At 47.0% G+C, this 14,647-nt stretch overlaps 1 protein-coding gene across 1 annotated transcript in view; it reads right to left on the reverse strand.

The window, feature by feature from the left end:
- SVOPL (SVOP like) overlaps positions 1 to 11,528 on the reverse strand; it is a 48,900-nt gene extending 37,372 nt beyond the window's left edge. Inside the window, exons 1-4 of the mRNA XM_084811880.1 lie at positions 11,450 to 11,528; positions 6,870 to 6,961; positions 3,292 to 3,390; positions 112 to 183 (exon numbers count right to left, since the gene is read on the reverse strand). Of these exons, the coding sequence (XP_084668006.1) occupies positions 112 to 183; positions 3,292 to 3,390; positions 6,870 to 6,961; positions 11,450 to 11,528 (342 nt within the window). The remainder of the gene's footprint in view (positions 1 to 111; positions 184 to 3,291; positions 3,391 to 6,869; positions 6,962 to 11,449) is intronic.
- Between the last annotated feature and the right edge of the window lie 3,119 nt (positions 11,529 to 14,647).

Here is a 14,647-nt window from a genome sequence, read left to right on the forward strand (position 1 = left end):
ACCGACCTATCCTATGGCCGTCTAGTCACTGACTAGAGGCCATGGGATTGCGCCCTTAACCTAGCATTAAAAACAGGCACCCACCAAAACACCCCACATACCATCACTTACCTTCCAACGGCCATATCTATCAGCTAGAACTCCAAATATTACACTGGATATCATATAGCCAAAAAAAACCATCTAGAAGGAATTGAAAGAAACAGAGCTTGGTAAAAATCGATAGATTCCAGAGACTGTATGAGGTACAGTTCTAAAATTAATTGCAGAATGAGTAACCCTAAAAACTAGTCATGGCCCCAGTAGGCTTTCCTCCTTTAATGGGTCCACCTCCTTGCCATGGTCAGCACCGCCCATTCATTTGCCCTCTCCCTCTGGGCCCAATCTCCCCACTGGACCCATTCCAGGCCCACTTCCCCGAAAGGCAAATGGAGGCTGCTGCTCCTTCTCCATGCACTTGTCACTTGGAGAAAGCAGGGGAGTAGGCAGCAACAGCCAGGACTGGCCCAAGACATTTTCTTGGCAGAGGCAAAGGACAAGATGACACCCATTCGATCTACAGAAACCAATCAGACTGGCAGTTGAATGTTAATCAACTGGTGATCATAGGACATCATTCTCCACCTCACCTGGGTACAGTAGGCTAGCTTAGGGGGTGTAGTGCAGGCTGCATGAACACACAGCTCTGTCATCCAACAGAGGGGAGTGGCCAGGGGGCCGCTGCTGCTGCCCCCTCCATATTACCCATCATCTGCCACCTGAAGTGACCAGCTCACTCTGCCTAATGGGAGGGCCAGCCCTGGCAACAGCAAAGACAAAGAGGAGCAGGGCCAGGGAACTCCAGGGGCCTCAGGTGACTGAGAATGCCAACCCTTGATGCCAACCCTGAAAACGAGAAATGAAAAACAAAATTTTTGTGGTTTTAATTTTTGTGAACTGCCCAGAGAGCTTTGGCCATTGGGCAGTATAGAAATGAAGTGAAATAAATAAAACAAATTAAAGTTGTATTTCAGGTGGCCAGAGGCAGGCAAGAAACACATGTTGTCCAGGGACAGTTACCCCTTGACTCGAAGGAAAACTTTGCTCAATATACCAGTGCCTAGCTGACTTTCCTTTCCAGCACTAGATAGATTCACATATGCTATGCTATCTCACCTGAGGTCAGGCCTTGCTGTGAGTGTGATCAAGTCTCACAGAAGGTGAGAAACTGATGGACAGAGTTTCAGCTCACCTCTGGCATGGGCTTCTTCTGACTAGTTTATGTAGTTACACCATCACACCCCAATTCTCCAAGTGGTGAGAACTCCACCCCCCAACCCGTGAGTCCCCCCCCCTGCACCCCATGGTTTTGCACAAAAGCAAGGAGAATCACGTTTCCAGGAGGCTTCTGGGAGTGAGATTCTCCTTCTAAACACGGTGCACATTCCTTGTTTTGTTGAAAGATCACAGGGGGCAGGGGTTGCTGTTTCAGCAAATTTAGCAGGAGCAGGGTCAGCGGGTCCACAAAATTGGCAAGCAGGGGCCGCATGCAGCCTGTAAGCTATGCATTGCCACCTTTACTGTAAAAGATTCCTGAAAGGTCATTTTGACTAACTCCCCCTCCCCCTATCTCGCTGCAATGCTTCCAGTCCAGTTCTGGACCAGTATACTCTAACTAGCTAAGGTTTTTCATGTGATGCTCTGGTCCAAACAAGGTAACATTGCAGGAGCAAGATAGAGTTCCTCCACCCAAGATGGTTGGAGCTCTACCTGCATTTTGGGGTGGGGTGGTGGTGGAAATCCTGTTTGTTCCAGGCCAGCTGGATCCAATGCAATTATCTGATGAAAGAACCATGCCAACTTCACTTACACGTGTCTCTGTCTTCTATAACCCTCAGGGTTAGACAGATTCACACTATCTGAAGCAAGCGTTATCACGAATTAGCACTCCCAGGATAAATCCACCAAAATATTTCCCTTAAAATACCACCTCTATAGATCAGCTGGGCCCAGGGTTGCAAGCTGTCGAGTGTGGCATGCACAGCAAAAAAAGCCCAAGGTACCCCCTTACTTCAAGGACATCACAGATAACAGGAGCCCCTCTCGAAAGATATCTCTAAATGCTACACAGGAGGAGTGTGCATGTGTGTGTGTGTGTGTGTGTGTGTGTGCGCGCGCGCGCAGACTGCCCCTCCATTTCTGCTTGAAGCAGCTGACTCTGCCTAATGGGAGTTGACTCCTGAATCTTTAGCTATGTAGAAGAGGTGGGCACATTTTGAATTCTGAGAGTGTGTCATGGGCAGTCAGTCTCACAGAATGGTTGCCATGAGGGGGGCTTTGTTTCCACTCACAAAATTGCTACCATGGCCAGTCACAATACACCCATTTCTAGGAAGGCAAATTGGTGAGGCTTAAAGAAAACTAACCCAAGATCCTCAGTACAAGTCAGAGGTTGGTTCTGGGTTCCAAAACCCACAGTTTTGTGCTCCGACACCTATTTCATGGAAGGCACCCTCAAAAACAAAGCCCTGGGCTGCAGCCACCCACCATCTTTATTTTCTAAGAATGCCTCCTGGGACCTTTATTCTTGGAAATAAAGATGTAGCTGCTCTGGAGACTGGTGCTTTGCTCTGTAGCATGCTGGCCTCCCAATTCAGTCTCCTTTTTATCTAAAAACATCTTTAAAACTTTAAAAAAATTCAGGAGGGGTAGGGAGCCTGGCGGGCACCAAGACAGTGACCACAGTCACCACATTGGGGGCCCCAGTGCTAATTTATAGGTATTTGTGCATATTAAGAAAGAATTGTCGTATCTTAAACAGAAATACAATAGTCTCACAATAATAGGGAAGGACTGCGACCAGGTGGCTGTCTGGCTACTCCATCTGATCTCCAGAAGCTGTTGATGGGCAGCTTCAAGCCCCCTGTGTTCCCTTCCCTTCTTTGTCTTTAAACTGGACTTGGACTGGACAGCCCTTCAAATAGAGGACTGTCCTCTGTAAAGTAGGACATGTGGCCTCCCTACCAAGACGGAGCAGTGAATGGTGCTATCCACACCCCACCCACCCTGCATCCAATCTACATGTCCCCAAAGTGGGTCAAGTTATTTTTAGCAGCTGAGGCAGAAAATTCCATAACTGCCTGGCAGTGAAAATACAGTAATGAAAAATGAAGCAATGAATACTTTGCTGCCTTGCATGACAGCCAAAATCAGCTGCCTGGGGCAGCTGCCTCACTCTGTCTAATGGTAGGGCTGGCCCAACACCTGCATATACCTAGAAAAGATAGCATGGGGGTTGTAAACTCTACTCACTGTTGTCACTAGAGCCACTTGCCAATTTCCAAGTTGCCACTCACAACGGATGACAGGACTCACCACAGCTATCAGCATAATTTCCATGGCTTCTGCCACCTGCAGGGATAACGCCTTTAAAAACATAGGCACACCTTTCAACATTTCACAGACAAGGAGAGCCTATAATTCCCCAGTTCTCATACCAAAGATCACTGCCCAGGTCCCACCCTCTACTCCAGGGGTAGGCAACCTGGTGCCCTCCAGATGTTTTGGACTACAACTCCCATCAGACCCAGTCAGCATCACCAATGAATGGGGATTGTGGGGGTTGTAGTCCAAAGCATCTGGAGGACACCAGGTTGCCTACTCTACTCTCACACAACACTGAGAGCTCCAGTCTGCTTCTGTATGCTGGGTTCATTCACTCTGTAATTGCCTATCTTCCAGCAATTTAAAAGAGATGGGTTGTTCTTTTGTTTAGATATATATACTGGGCAGCAGGGGTTGTGGGGGGAAATCACAGTTGTTCTACAATAGGTCTTCAACAGTTCAGAATTTACCTCAGGCAACTGCAGGGGGTAAACTTGCAGACTGCAATGCCTTACTTTCAGGGAGTTGTTTAAAAAATAAACACATGGTGGAGCATACAAAAATGGTACCCTCCATCTCTTAAAGCTGGTGCAATTTTGCTGCCTGAGGTGGAGAAGCAAATGGTGCCCACCCTGTTGCCCCCATGCAAGGTGCCTGGTATGCAAGGCCAGTCAAAGTATATTGGCACCTGAGGCAGAAAATCCCACTCCCTCGAAGTAAATATACAGCAGTAATAAATTAAATAACTAACAATTTCCCGCCCTTACATGGCACCCAAAATCAGCTTCCTGAGGTGGCCAGCTCACTCTGCCTGATGTGGTACAGTCCGCTCTATCACTTCAGGATGGTTCTACCTCATTCTATGGCATGTGTAGCCCAGGCTTCAGACAGGGCCAACTCAAGTTATAGAGCCAACTCAAGCCCCATGTGAAGATTAATTTTACTGCCTCTGCCATAAATCTTTTGCACGCTGTGGAGAGGGTGGGGAGATGGATTGTATTCCCTCCTCAAGAGCTTTCTCATGGCAGCCCTTCACCCACAGGCAGAGCAATCCTTTCACTGAAATGGGAGCGTCCAATGTATCTACCACCCCACTGGGCTCCTGCTGACAGAGCAGAAGTGAGGGAGGAGCAGAGTTTGCTAGCCTTCCACTTGGGGCATCTCTACACCAGCCTAAAATCCTGCATTTAAAACGGGGCTTTCTGCTTCTGTTTACAATGCAGGATCACGACTCCCTTTTTCACCCGCTTCCTTCTCCCCATCTCTGAGTCTCCCATGATCTTTCACTGATCTCGCTCCTCTTCTTGCCGCTTTTCCTCTTTTCATGGAGGGAACTCAAGCAGAATACAACGGGGTAATCTGATAGCTCATCTGCAATCTATTTAAAAACAGAACAAAGGGCATTTAGTGCAGGAGACGCCCTGAAGGGTCACAGCGTCTTGTAAAGAGCGCACAAATGTCTGTGAGGTAGCAATCTCAATCGCAGGATAAAAGCTCTGTGTGAAGAAAACCTTGGTGTGTTTTTTTTTAAAAAAACTACTTCCCTCCCATTGCTTGAAATGGGAGGGGAATAATTCAAAAAAGCAAAACTTTTTTTAAAAGAAGTACAGGAAGTTTTTGGTTTTTTTTTAAATGGCACTTCTCCCTGTGCGCAGATCACAGGAGCCAGGGCCCAAAGCGTCCCAAACACCTCTGTAGTATTTGCAAGTTTATGAAATGAACCACAAAAACTGACTTAGAAGGAACAAACTTTACTTAGTAGTATGCTGCTACCCAACTATATACAAAACTAGAAGTTGTCAGATACTCCTTAGGTTCCTTTCCCTGCCGGTCTCACCCAGAACTGACTCCCCCCACCCCCAGCCGTTTCTAGATCACTTTAGTTCCTAGTCACACTACAGCCCCCACCCCAACATGGGGGCCAGAATTTATGCCAGCTCTGGAGTCAACATATTTCAAAAAAGAAAAGAAAAAAAGAAACAAGACGTTTTTAAAAATGCCACTCCTCCCTCTCTTCCACCCTGCCAGCACGAGGCGGCGTGACGTGGCCGTCGCAGCTGCTGTCCCCGCTCCACTGAATTGCTCTGCCCGACAGTCAAACTTCTCCAGTATTGCCTTTTACATTTGCCTTAATGAATCTGGCCCATGCCTTGGCTAGTGCCGTCAAGACAGCAGACGCTCTTCTCAATGTCTTGAGATCCTTGTTAAAGAACAGAAGATCTATCGTTTGGCATACTGGCCAGTTAGAAAGACACTTCATATACAGAGTTGTATGCAAAGATCAGCTCACAAAATCAGCTACCCTCACACAACTAGACTAAAACGATGGAAGTAATATACTTACTTATTTAATCCTGAATAAAAGGCTTTCATTATTTTATATGTACTTAATTTGGCTGGTTCAAAAACAAAATCACGAAGACTAAAAAAGAAAAGAGCGTAGCCTCCAGAAAAAGCCTGTTGTCCCCTGTCATTCAAGTAGTGACATGGCACCATGTGAACCTGGGGTGAAAAACAACCGTGTGGTTGTGAGAACTGACCCAGAGTCAACTAGCTAAATCTGACTTTTTCACCACTCTGTAGCTATTTGCTACATTCAGTAGGGAGGCAGCGGCAGGACTGCAGCCATGGGGCGGGGCGGGGGGGAGATCCAGGGGGGTTGAAAGTGCCCCCCAATTGCCCACCTATGTTCTAGATGGACATATAGATTATACAATGCTTGAACAAGGCAGTTTCCTGTGTTATCCTTCCTTAGATGTCCTTGACAGTAGCCCAGTGCCTTTTAAATTCTTACACCTCAAGCAGCAACCTGCACTTCTTAGTTGCTACATGTTGGGTATATACAGCAAGGAACATGCCGTGGCTCCTGGCTTCCATGGTCCTTGCCTAGGTAGCTCTATTGGTTTGATCTGTTTAGGGCAAATACATGGCCAACTGCCTGTTGGACACAGGACTAGATCAAGACATTGGGGGCACCCTCTTGCCATGGTAAAACTATAACAACTTAAATGACTACTTGTTACCCTTTAATATTGCCCAGAAACATCCAGCTGGGACATCAGCCTCACCCTCCGGGGTGGGCAACCTATGGACCTACAGCCTAATTTTCAAAGCCCTTGGCACGTGATCAGTTCAGTCTGCTGGCAAGAGCAATCCCGCTGCTGCATAGAGGGAGGGAGAGAGAAAGGTGTGGCACAAAGAGAAAAGGGGTGACCACCCACTTCTGACTCTAGTCCTGTCTACTGCTGGGTCGGGCCCCACTCACCACCGGCATAGATTACCCATGAGCGAATGAAGCCATCACCAGAAAGAAGGGTGCCCACCCCTGCTCTACCTAATGGTAGAACCAAACGTCATTGGTTGGACACAAACACATATGTTCCTAATGGTAATTAGTCAGAAGCTATCTCCTACATCCTTATGTTTATAAAATAATTCTTCCAAAACATTATACATAGATGATAACTTTGAGAGTCAGGTTATTATGCCCACTGGTAAAAACCTACGCCAGTGCTGCCCATGATCAGGAAGAGTGCAATGTGAAACCTCCCAAAGCCGATGGTTTCCACAGCTTCTTCCACCGTAAATGTCTTCTGCTCTAAAACATTGAGAAAGACAGACAGTATTAGCAACAAGGCCAGTGTCATGGAAGACGCAGAGGATGCATTAGCCAGGAAACTAAACAAGAACTTTATCGATTCTCTTCAAGAAGAGCAGAACAAAAACAGAAGAAAACTTCTATCTCGAGTCAGATACAACTGAGCCAAGGGCCTCTTCATATTAAACCAAGGGTGTGCAACCTTTTTGATACTGAGGGCTGCATTCAGTTTTGGCTGGGGGGGCGCACATGTGGACATGCGCACACATAACAAGACACAGATGCATGCGCACATAGAGAGACACATCCTAGAGCACTGCAATGGGAGGGTTAAACCTGCCTTCCCTGCCTACTGAGATCTAGGGATTGCTGGGAGTTGGGAGCAGCGGAAAACAGTGACCTAGAAGTGAGAAAACAGTGCTGTTGGAAGTGGTCTCTGGGGGCTGGGAGAGGCTTTAACTTTTCCTATCCCCCCATCCCAGAATTGCTACAAGCAGAGCAGAAACAACATGACTCTCACCACAGGACAGCTGAAAAGTGGCTGTACTGGGAGTGGCCAAGGATTGCCTGCAGCCTGCAGGTTGTGCAACTCTGTACTAAAGCATATAAGGACACTATCCACACAGCCACCCCACCCCCTACAAAAGAGAATAACCGAATGTTGTTATCAAAGTGCCGTGTAAATGGTTGGGAAACCTTTGGGAGCTTTCAAGAGCATGAAATGTTCTGCCAGCTTAAATGGAACAAGATCTTGCGCTGCCAGTGTCTTTGTAGATTAGAGAGGGAGAGAAATAAACAAACAGGAGCAGCCTGAGGGGAGAACAGAAGTTCATAGAAGAGCCCTGCCGGATCAGATCAAACACCTATCAGGTTCAGCATTCTGTTCACACAGTAGCAAACCACCTGCCTGTGGGAAGCCCACAAGCAGGACATGAGTGCAATAGCACCCTCCCAATCATGTTCCCCAGTCTCTGATACTGGAGGAAGCATATAGCCATCAGGACTAGTAGCCACCGATGGTCTTTTGTCGAAGCCCCCTTTTATGTTCTTATGTACCTAGTGGAAAATATCCAGTGGAACTGGACTAATGGAGTAATGTGTGATCAGCTTCAGCTTTTTGCTAAAATGATTCAGGACTGTGTGACTGCCAAGTCTAAAACTGCACATTGGTAACTCTGAACCAAATATAAGCCAAAAGCCATTTCCGCAGATATGCATTACCCAAAGAATATTCAGTTGCACTGGTCACATCAGGCGGGTGTACCTTTAGCAATCTGAACCAAGTAAAGGGTCACCTAAGATCTAGCACATGGCAAGAAAGGCTTAATGGACTTATTATGCACTCAGCAGGAAGTAAGCTTGCTAGACAAATCTCTTTTGACAATTTAATTGATAAGTTCACCAAAATGAAAGCAAGGAAGAAGTCATTTGAGTAAGCTAGCTGCTTAAGTATTAGATTATTCATTCATTCATTGTAATAAAAGATTTTTTGTTTATATCAATATTCCATGCAGTGAAATTGTCTCTATTATTTACTGACAGCATTCAGGGGGAGGGGGTGCAGGAGGAAGGTCCCAACACTATGTTTTGCCCTGGGCCCGTGCTTGCCTCTCTGTGGACCTGCTCTGGACTCAGGCCATTTAGGGATTTACAGGTCAAGACCAGTACGTAGAATCAGGCCTGTAAACTAACAGGAAGTCAATGCAGATGGTTGCCAAATGTTTTATTAGTGGAAAATGTTATTTCAGATTTAGTACTGAGCATGGATGACTTAGTCCTATAAAGACAAGGCAGGGAAAGGCAAAATATAATGGACCCCAGGGTGGTAGAGGGGTGGATGAAATTGCCAGTGGGACTGGGAAGCAAGCAGGGATTGGCTGACCAGTGGGATGGCCACTTATGAATCACCAAAAGAGAGGAAATGCATCACCCAAAACAAGGGACAAAAGTTGTCGGCTGAATCTACACATAGCAGTTATACTGTTATCATAACTATTGGTGCCCATTGGTGCCATGCAGTTATACTGTTATCATAACTATTGGTGCCCATTGGTGCCATGTGTACCAAATTCAGTCAACATCAATTTGCATAACATTTGCACATGCTAATTTATAAGCATAGCTGCAAATTTTGAACTGACTGCTGTAATTTAAATAAAAATACAGTCCATGTCATAGTGCGGACAACTGTGGCCAGGTGACCTGGGTGCCTGCCTGCTCAGTTTGCTGCCCAGGTGCTCACTGTTGATGGGGAACAGTTCTTCTGGTTCTTGAGCTTTAAACCAGAATTGGGCAGAACAGCCTTTCAAACAGAGGACACCTTCAAAATAGAGGAGAGTCCTCCAGCAACCCTTCAAATAGAGGACTGTCCTCTGTAAGAGAGGACACATGACTGCCATAACTTATGGATCACTGAAAAGAGGAAATATATCACCAAGAAAGAGGACACATGCATAAAATATGCATATTGCATTCTGAAGATGTACAGTCAGGGCCAGAAATATTGGAACAAGGATAACTGTTTTGGCAGTTGGCCTCTGTACACCACCACATTGGTTGAAAGGAAACACACCCAGATGGGAGCGAAGTCAGGACTTTCAGCTGTAATCCAAGGGGTGTGACAAAAGTGGGGCACTAAGCATTCAGGAAGGACAGCCAGTGGCATACACACACAGTCATCGTTGGTGGCTCATAAGTAATGGAACAAACCAACAGCATTTCGAACTTAAGGATCGCCTTTAATACCTGGATGAAAATCCTTTGCAGTCAATGACTGCCTGAAGTCTGGAACCCATGGACATGACCAAATGCTGAGTTTCCTCCCTTGAGATGCTTTGCCAGGCCTTTACTGCAGCTGCCTTCAGCTGTTGCTTGTTTGTGGGTCTTTCTGCCTTCAGTCTTGTCTTCAGTAAGTGAAAAGCATGTTCTATTGGGTTGAGATCAGGTGATTGACTTGGCCATTGAAGAACATCCCACTTCTTTGCCTTCAAAAACTCTTGGGTAGCTTTTGCTGTATGTTTTGGGTCATTATCCATCTGCAATATGAAGCAGCATCCTATCAGTTTGGCAGCATTCAGCTGAATCTGAGCAGAAAGTATAGCCCTATACATGTCAGAATTCATCCTGCTGCTTTGATTAGCAGTCAGGTCATCAATAAACACCAGTGACCCGGTTCCATTGGCAGCCATACATGCCCATGCCATAGCACTGCCTCCACCATGTTTGACAGATGATGTGGTATGCTTTGGATCATGAGCTGTTCCTTTCCTTCTCCATACTTTTCTCTTCCCATCATTCTGGTACAAGTTCATCTTGATTTCATCAGTCCAAAGAATCTTATTCCAGAACTGGGCAGGCTTGTTTTAGGTGTTTGCTGGCAAAGGCTAATCTGGCCTGTCTGTTCTTGAGCATTACCAGTGGTTTGCACCTTGTTGTGAAGCCTCTGTATTTACATTCATAAAGCCGTCTCTTGACTGTAGATGTTGACAATGACATGCCTACCTCCTCAAGAGCATTCTTGACCTGGCTAGATGTTGTGAAAGGGTTCCTCTTCACCATGAGCAGAATTCTGCGGTCATCCACGTTAGCTGTCTTCCATGGTCTTCCAGGCCTTTTGCTGTTGCTGAGCTTGCCAGTTAATTCCTTCTTTTTCAGGATGTTCCAAACTGTTGTGTTGGCCACTCCCACTGTTTCTGCTATCTCTCTGATGGGTTTATTTTGTTTCCTCAGCCTAATGATGGCCTCCTTCACTCTCATGGACACCTCTTTGGACCTCATGTTGGGAGTTCCAGTGAACAGCTACCAAATGTAAATGTAACACTCAGAACCACCTCCAGGCCTTTTATCTGCCTGATTGGACATGGGGCACCCAGGAAACAGGCCACACCTGGCCGTGCAGCTGCTTGTCAGCCATTTGTTCCATTACTTATGAGCCACCAAAGATGGGTGTGTGTGTATGCCACTGGCTGTCCTTCCTGAATGCTTAGTGCCCCACTTTTGTCACACCCCTTGGATTACAGCAGAAAGTCCTGACTTCGCTCCCATCTGGGTGTGTTTCCTTTCAACTTCAATGTGGTGGTGTACAGAGGCCACCTGCCAAAACAGTTATCCTTGTTCCAATATTTCTGGCCCCGACTGTAGATGCCCATTTAGGTATAATTATTATAATTTAAACAGAAACACAGCCCATCTCACCGTAGTTGGGAAGACTGACCTGTATGCCTACTCAGTCTGCTGTCCAAGTGCTATTGATGGGCAGCTTCAAAGTCCCCTTCTTACGATTCTTTATCTTTAAACGAGGCTTGGGCTGGAGAGCCCTTCAGACCGAGGGTGCCTCCAAAAAAAGGACTGTCCTCTATAGAGAAGGACGCATGGCCATCCTATTGGCAACTTGCTATAGGCTACCAGAGCTTGTGGGGAGGTTAGCCATGAACTTGAATGCTATCATGAGGATGGGTATTAAAGTATTAAATCCCAGAACTAGATTACCTTTCTTTGGCTCCTGTCTCTGGATTCCCATTTCCTCAAGGGCAACAGCATTTGTTCCTTGTTCTTCCTCGTCAGCCATCTTCCAATTGTGTTAGTTCCTTGAGGTTTGGGTTGAGAAGGTCTTGGTTTCACTTTAAAGCTAGGGGGGAAAGTTACCGATGCTTTAATTCTTGGTAGACTGATGCTATTTAAGCATTCCACCCTTAAAGGCGGCCTAGAAATAATTTTAAACAAACAAATTAGTTACATATCAATTTTATTTATACTCTACTTTTCAGCCAAGAAGAGACTGGCTCACAGAGAGACTAAAACCCATACAAAAGTACAATATAATTAGGGGTGCATCTGTGGGGTAGGATAGTTTATTCTGTCCTTTAGTAGTTGGCAATATAGTTCATGTTCCATCCAGGTGTATCTCTTTAGTGCTGTTGCAGAATTTTACCCTTCTGCCAGGCTTGGCCAGAGAACAGACACCAACCTTTGTTTGAGCGGATGTTTATTACCAGAACACCAAGGTGGGTGCAGTCAAGACTGGACCCAGAATAATAGGCGACTTTGGTATTTATACAAACAAGTAAACAAGGAACATGACGTAAGCTTTGGTCAGTATTTGTAGCCCCTTGACTCAGCGCTGCACCAAACTTCCTTCAGAGGAAGTTTTCTGGTTTCCAGAGACAAGGGCCTTGCTAGGCATTGTGACTCACGCCCAGTAAGTTAATCAGTCACCATCCTCTAGGACTAATTCAATCACTATGTCCTACGTGACTCTCAGCACCTCAGCAACACATTCCCATGCTAACAATGCAAGTGGTATTTTTCCACTTCAGTGTACTGAAGTCATGGGAATTGGTGGGCTGTGTGTCAGTTGTCGCTAATTGCGCCACACATCATAAGAGCCCAGGATGCTCTCATAACCACTTAGCATCATGACTGTTGGTTTTCTTGCATTACTTCTTCCAAGGAACTCAGGGCATGGCACATGGTTCTTCCCAGGTTCATTATATCCCCACAACAACCCTGCAAGAGAGGTTAGGCTGAGAGAAGTAAGGATTGGCCCAAGGTCACCTGGTGAGCTTTGCTGCTGAGTTTGGATTTCAAGCTGGGTCTCCTTGATCACAGTCTGACGTTCTGATCTCTTCCAAATGATGGGAAACTGGAGGCAGCTTGCAGAGCATCCTTTGTGTTGGACTGCAACTCCCAAATGGCTATGCTGACTGGGAAAGACAGGAATTGCAGTCCGACACATCCAGAGGGCACCAGGTTGGGGAAGGCTCCTGTAGAGTTGTATGTTGCCTTTGCAAGAAAGAGCACTGAAGACTTGTGGTGTCTTTGTGATAATCCGTTTCTTTACAAATGTTGAGCAGCCACTGCATGGGCTCTTGAATAGCTGCATACTTATTTACTAAAGCCAAAGCGTACAACCTCCCCACCATACACACACACACACTGCTGGTCCCCTCCTCCCCAAGCTTTCTTCCATCTCAGCAAGCTCATGTAGAACCTGGAGTTGGAGGAGGGTGGTGTTGCCCTCGTTAAACCGGGGTGCACAATCTCAGGCCAGGGGACCAAATCTGGCCCACCTGCCATCCCAATCCAGTTCTCCAAGGTTCCCCAGATGGCCCTGCCCCCTTCCCCTGGCCTCACCCCTTCCGCCAGCCTCTCCACAGGCTTCGTTACTGGCAAAAAGAGCTGCGGGGCTTTTCTACATGAGGCTTTTAACCCTCACCTTTACAGAGGCTTCTGGATTCTGCTTCTGGATTCTTTGCAGGATTAAGATTGACTCCTTTACACGTGTTTTTTTTTCCCCCCTGGGATTTTTCTTTCCCTGCCTTTCTATATGTTCCAGCACACAATCACAATGTGGCGCTGTGGCATAGCAAATTGCACAATTATACCAGGCTTCTATAATGCCAGTGAGAAAAATAACCGGCTTTTCTCATTAGGAAAAAAACCTGTGATAATGGTTGCAAAGCATGGGAGAGGCCCTGGAGGATGACGACATTGTGTAAAGGACCCACTACTGTGAGTGAGCAATCACGAACACACAATAAAAACCTCGTGTAGAAAGACTCTTACACTAACATATGCTAGTATTTTTGGTCCCACCCATTTTGCCTTCTGTCCCACCCACAACTGGAATGCAGCCCCTGAGAGCTTCACCAAAATGGAATTCGGCCATCAGGCTAAAAGAGGTTTTGCACTCCTACATTAAATTAGGGATGTACGAAACACCTACCTGGCTCCGCACCGGGCAATCCACAGTGGGGGTGAGGCGCTCCGTCCCTCCCCCCAGAATCCTCGATGGGGTGGAGGCGATCTGGTCCTCCCCCCCGGAATCCTGCCCGGCTGGCTCCGCTCCGTGGCCAAGGAGTGGAGCCGCCGGCCAGCTCTGCCCGCCCGCAGCCAGACATCTGGCTGCTGGGCAGCCCTACAGGGACGTAAATGGCGGCTGTTGTAGCCACCATTTGCGTCCCTGTATTGAGCCGTGAGAGGCTATGTAAATATTTATGTAGCCTATCACACAGGGGGAAAAGCCCCAGCGTACACAAATGGCGGTAGCCGCCGCCATTTGCGTACGCTGGGGTTCCCCCCCCCACTGTGATAGGCTACGTAAGTATTTACGTAGCCTATCATGGCCTCCACAGGGACACAAATGGCGTCCCTGCGTTAGCCGTGATAGGCTACATAAGTACTTATGTACCCTATCACGGCTATGAAGAGGAGGAAGCGAATGGCGGCCGCAAGAAGGCCGCCATTTGCAAAGCAGCGCAGACGGGAGCAGGTAAGTGCTCTGTTTCGCGCGCCTTTTGTGGCTTGGGGTGGCGGGGGCTTCATCCCACACGCCTTTCATGGGTTGGGGAGGGGGCTTCATTCATGCACTGGCATTTGGCCTCACCGAGATCCATCGCGGAATTCTCTGACATCCCTACATTTAATCATCTGGAGTCAGAAACCCTTGGGGATCGACTGCAGATCACCCAGAAATTTACCATCATATGAGGGAAGCTCAGAGGGCAGCAAAAAGGGAGAGGGCCTTCTCAGTTGTGGCTCCCCATTTATGGAATAATCTCCCTGATGAGGACTGCCTGCCACCAACATTGTCATCTTTTTGGCACCAGGTTAAAACTGCCCTCTTCCCTCTGGCATTTGGCAGCATATAAGGAGTCTCTTTGATTGTCTCTGGCTGATGGTTTTAAA

This window comes from Heloderma suspectum, chromosome 7 (genome assembly GCF_057233095.1).
Source record: "Heloderma suspectum isolate Gila_16-S chromosome 7, 16-S_ref, whole genome shotgun sequence".
Taxonomy (NCBI): Eukaryota; Metazoa; Chordata; class Lepidosauria; order Squamata; family Helodermatidae; genus Heloderma; species Heloderma suspectum.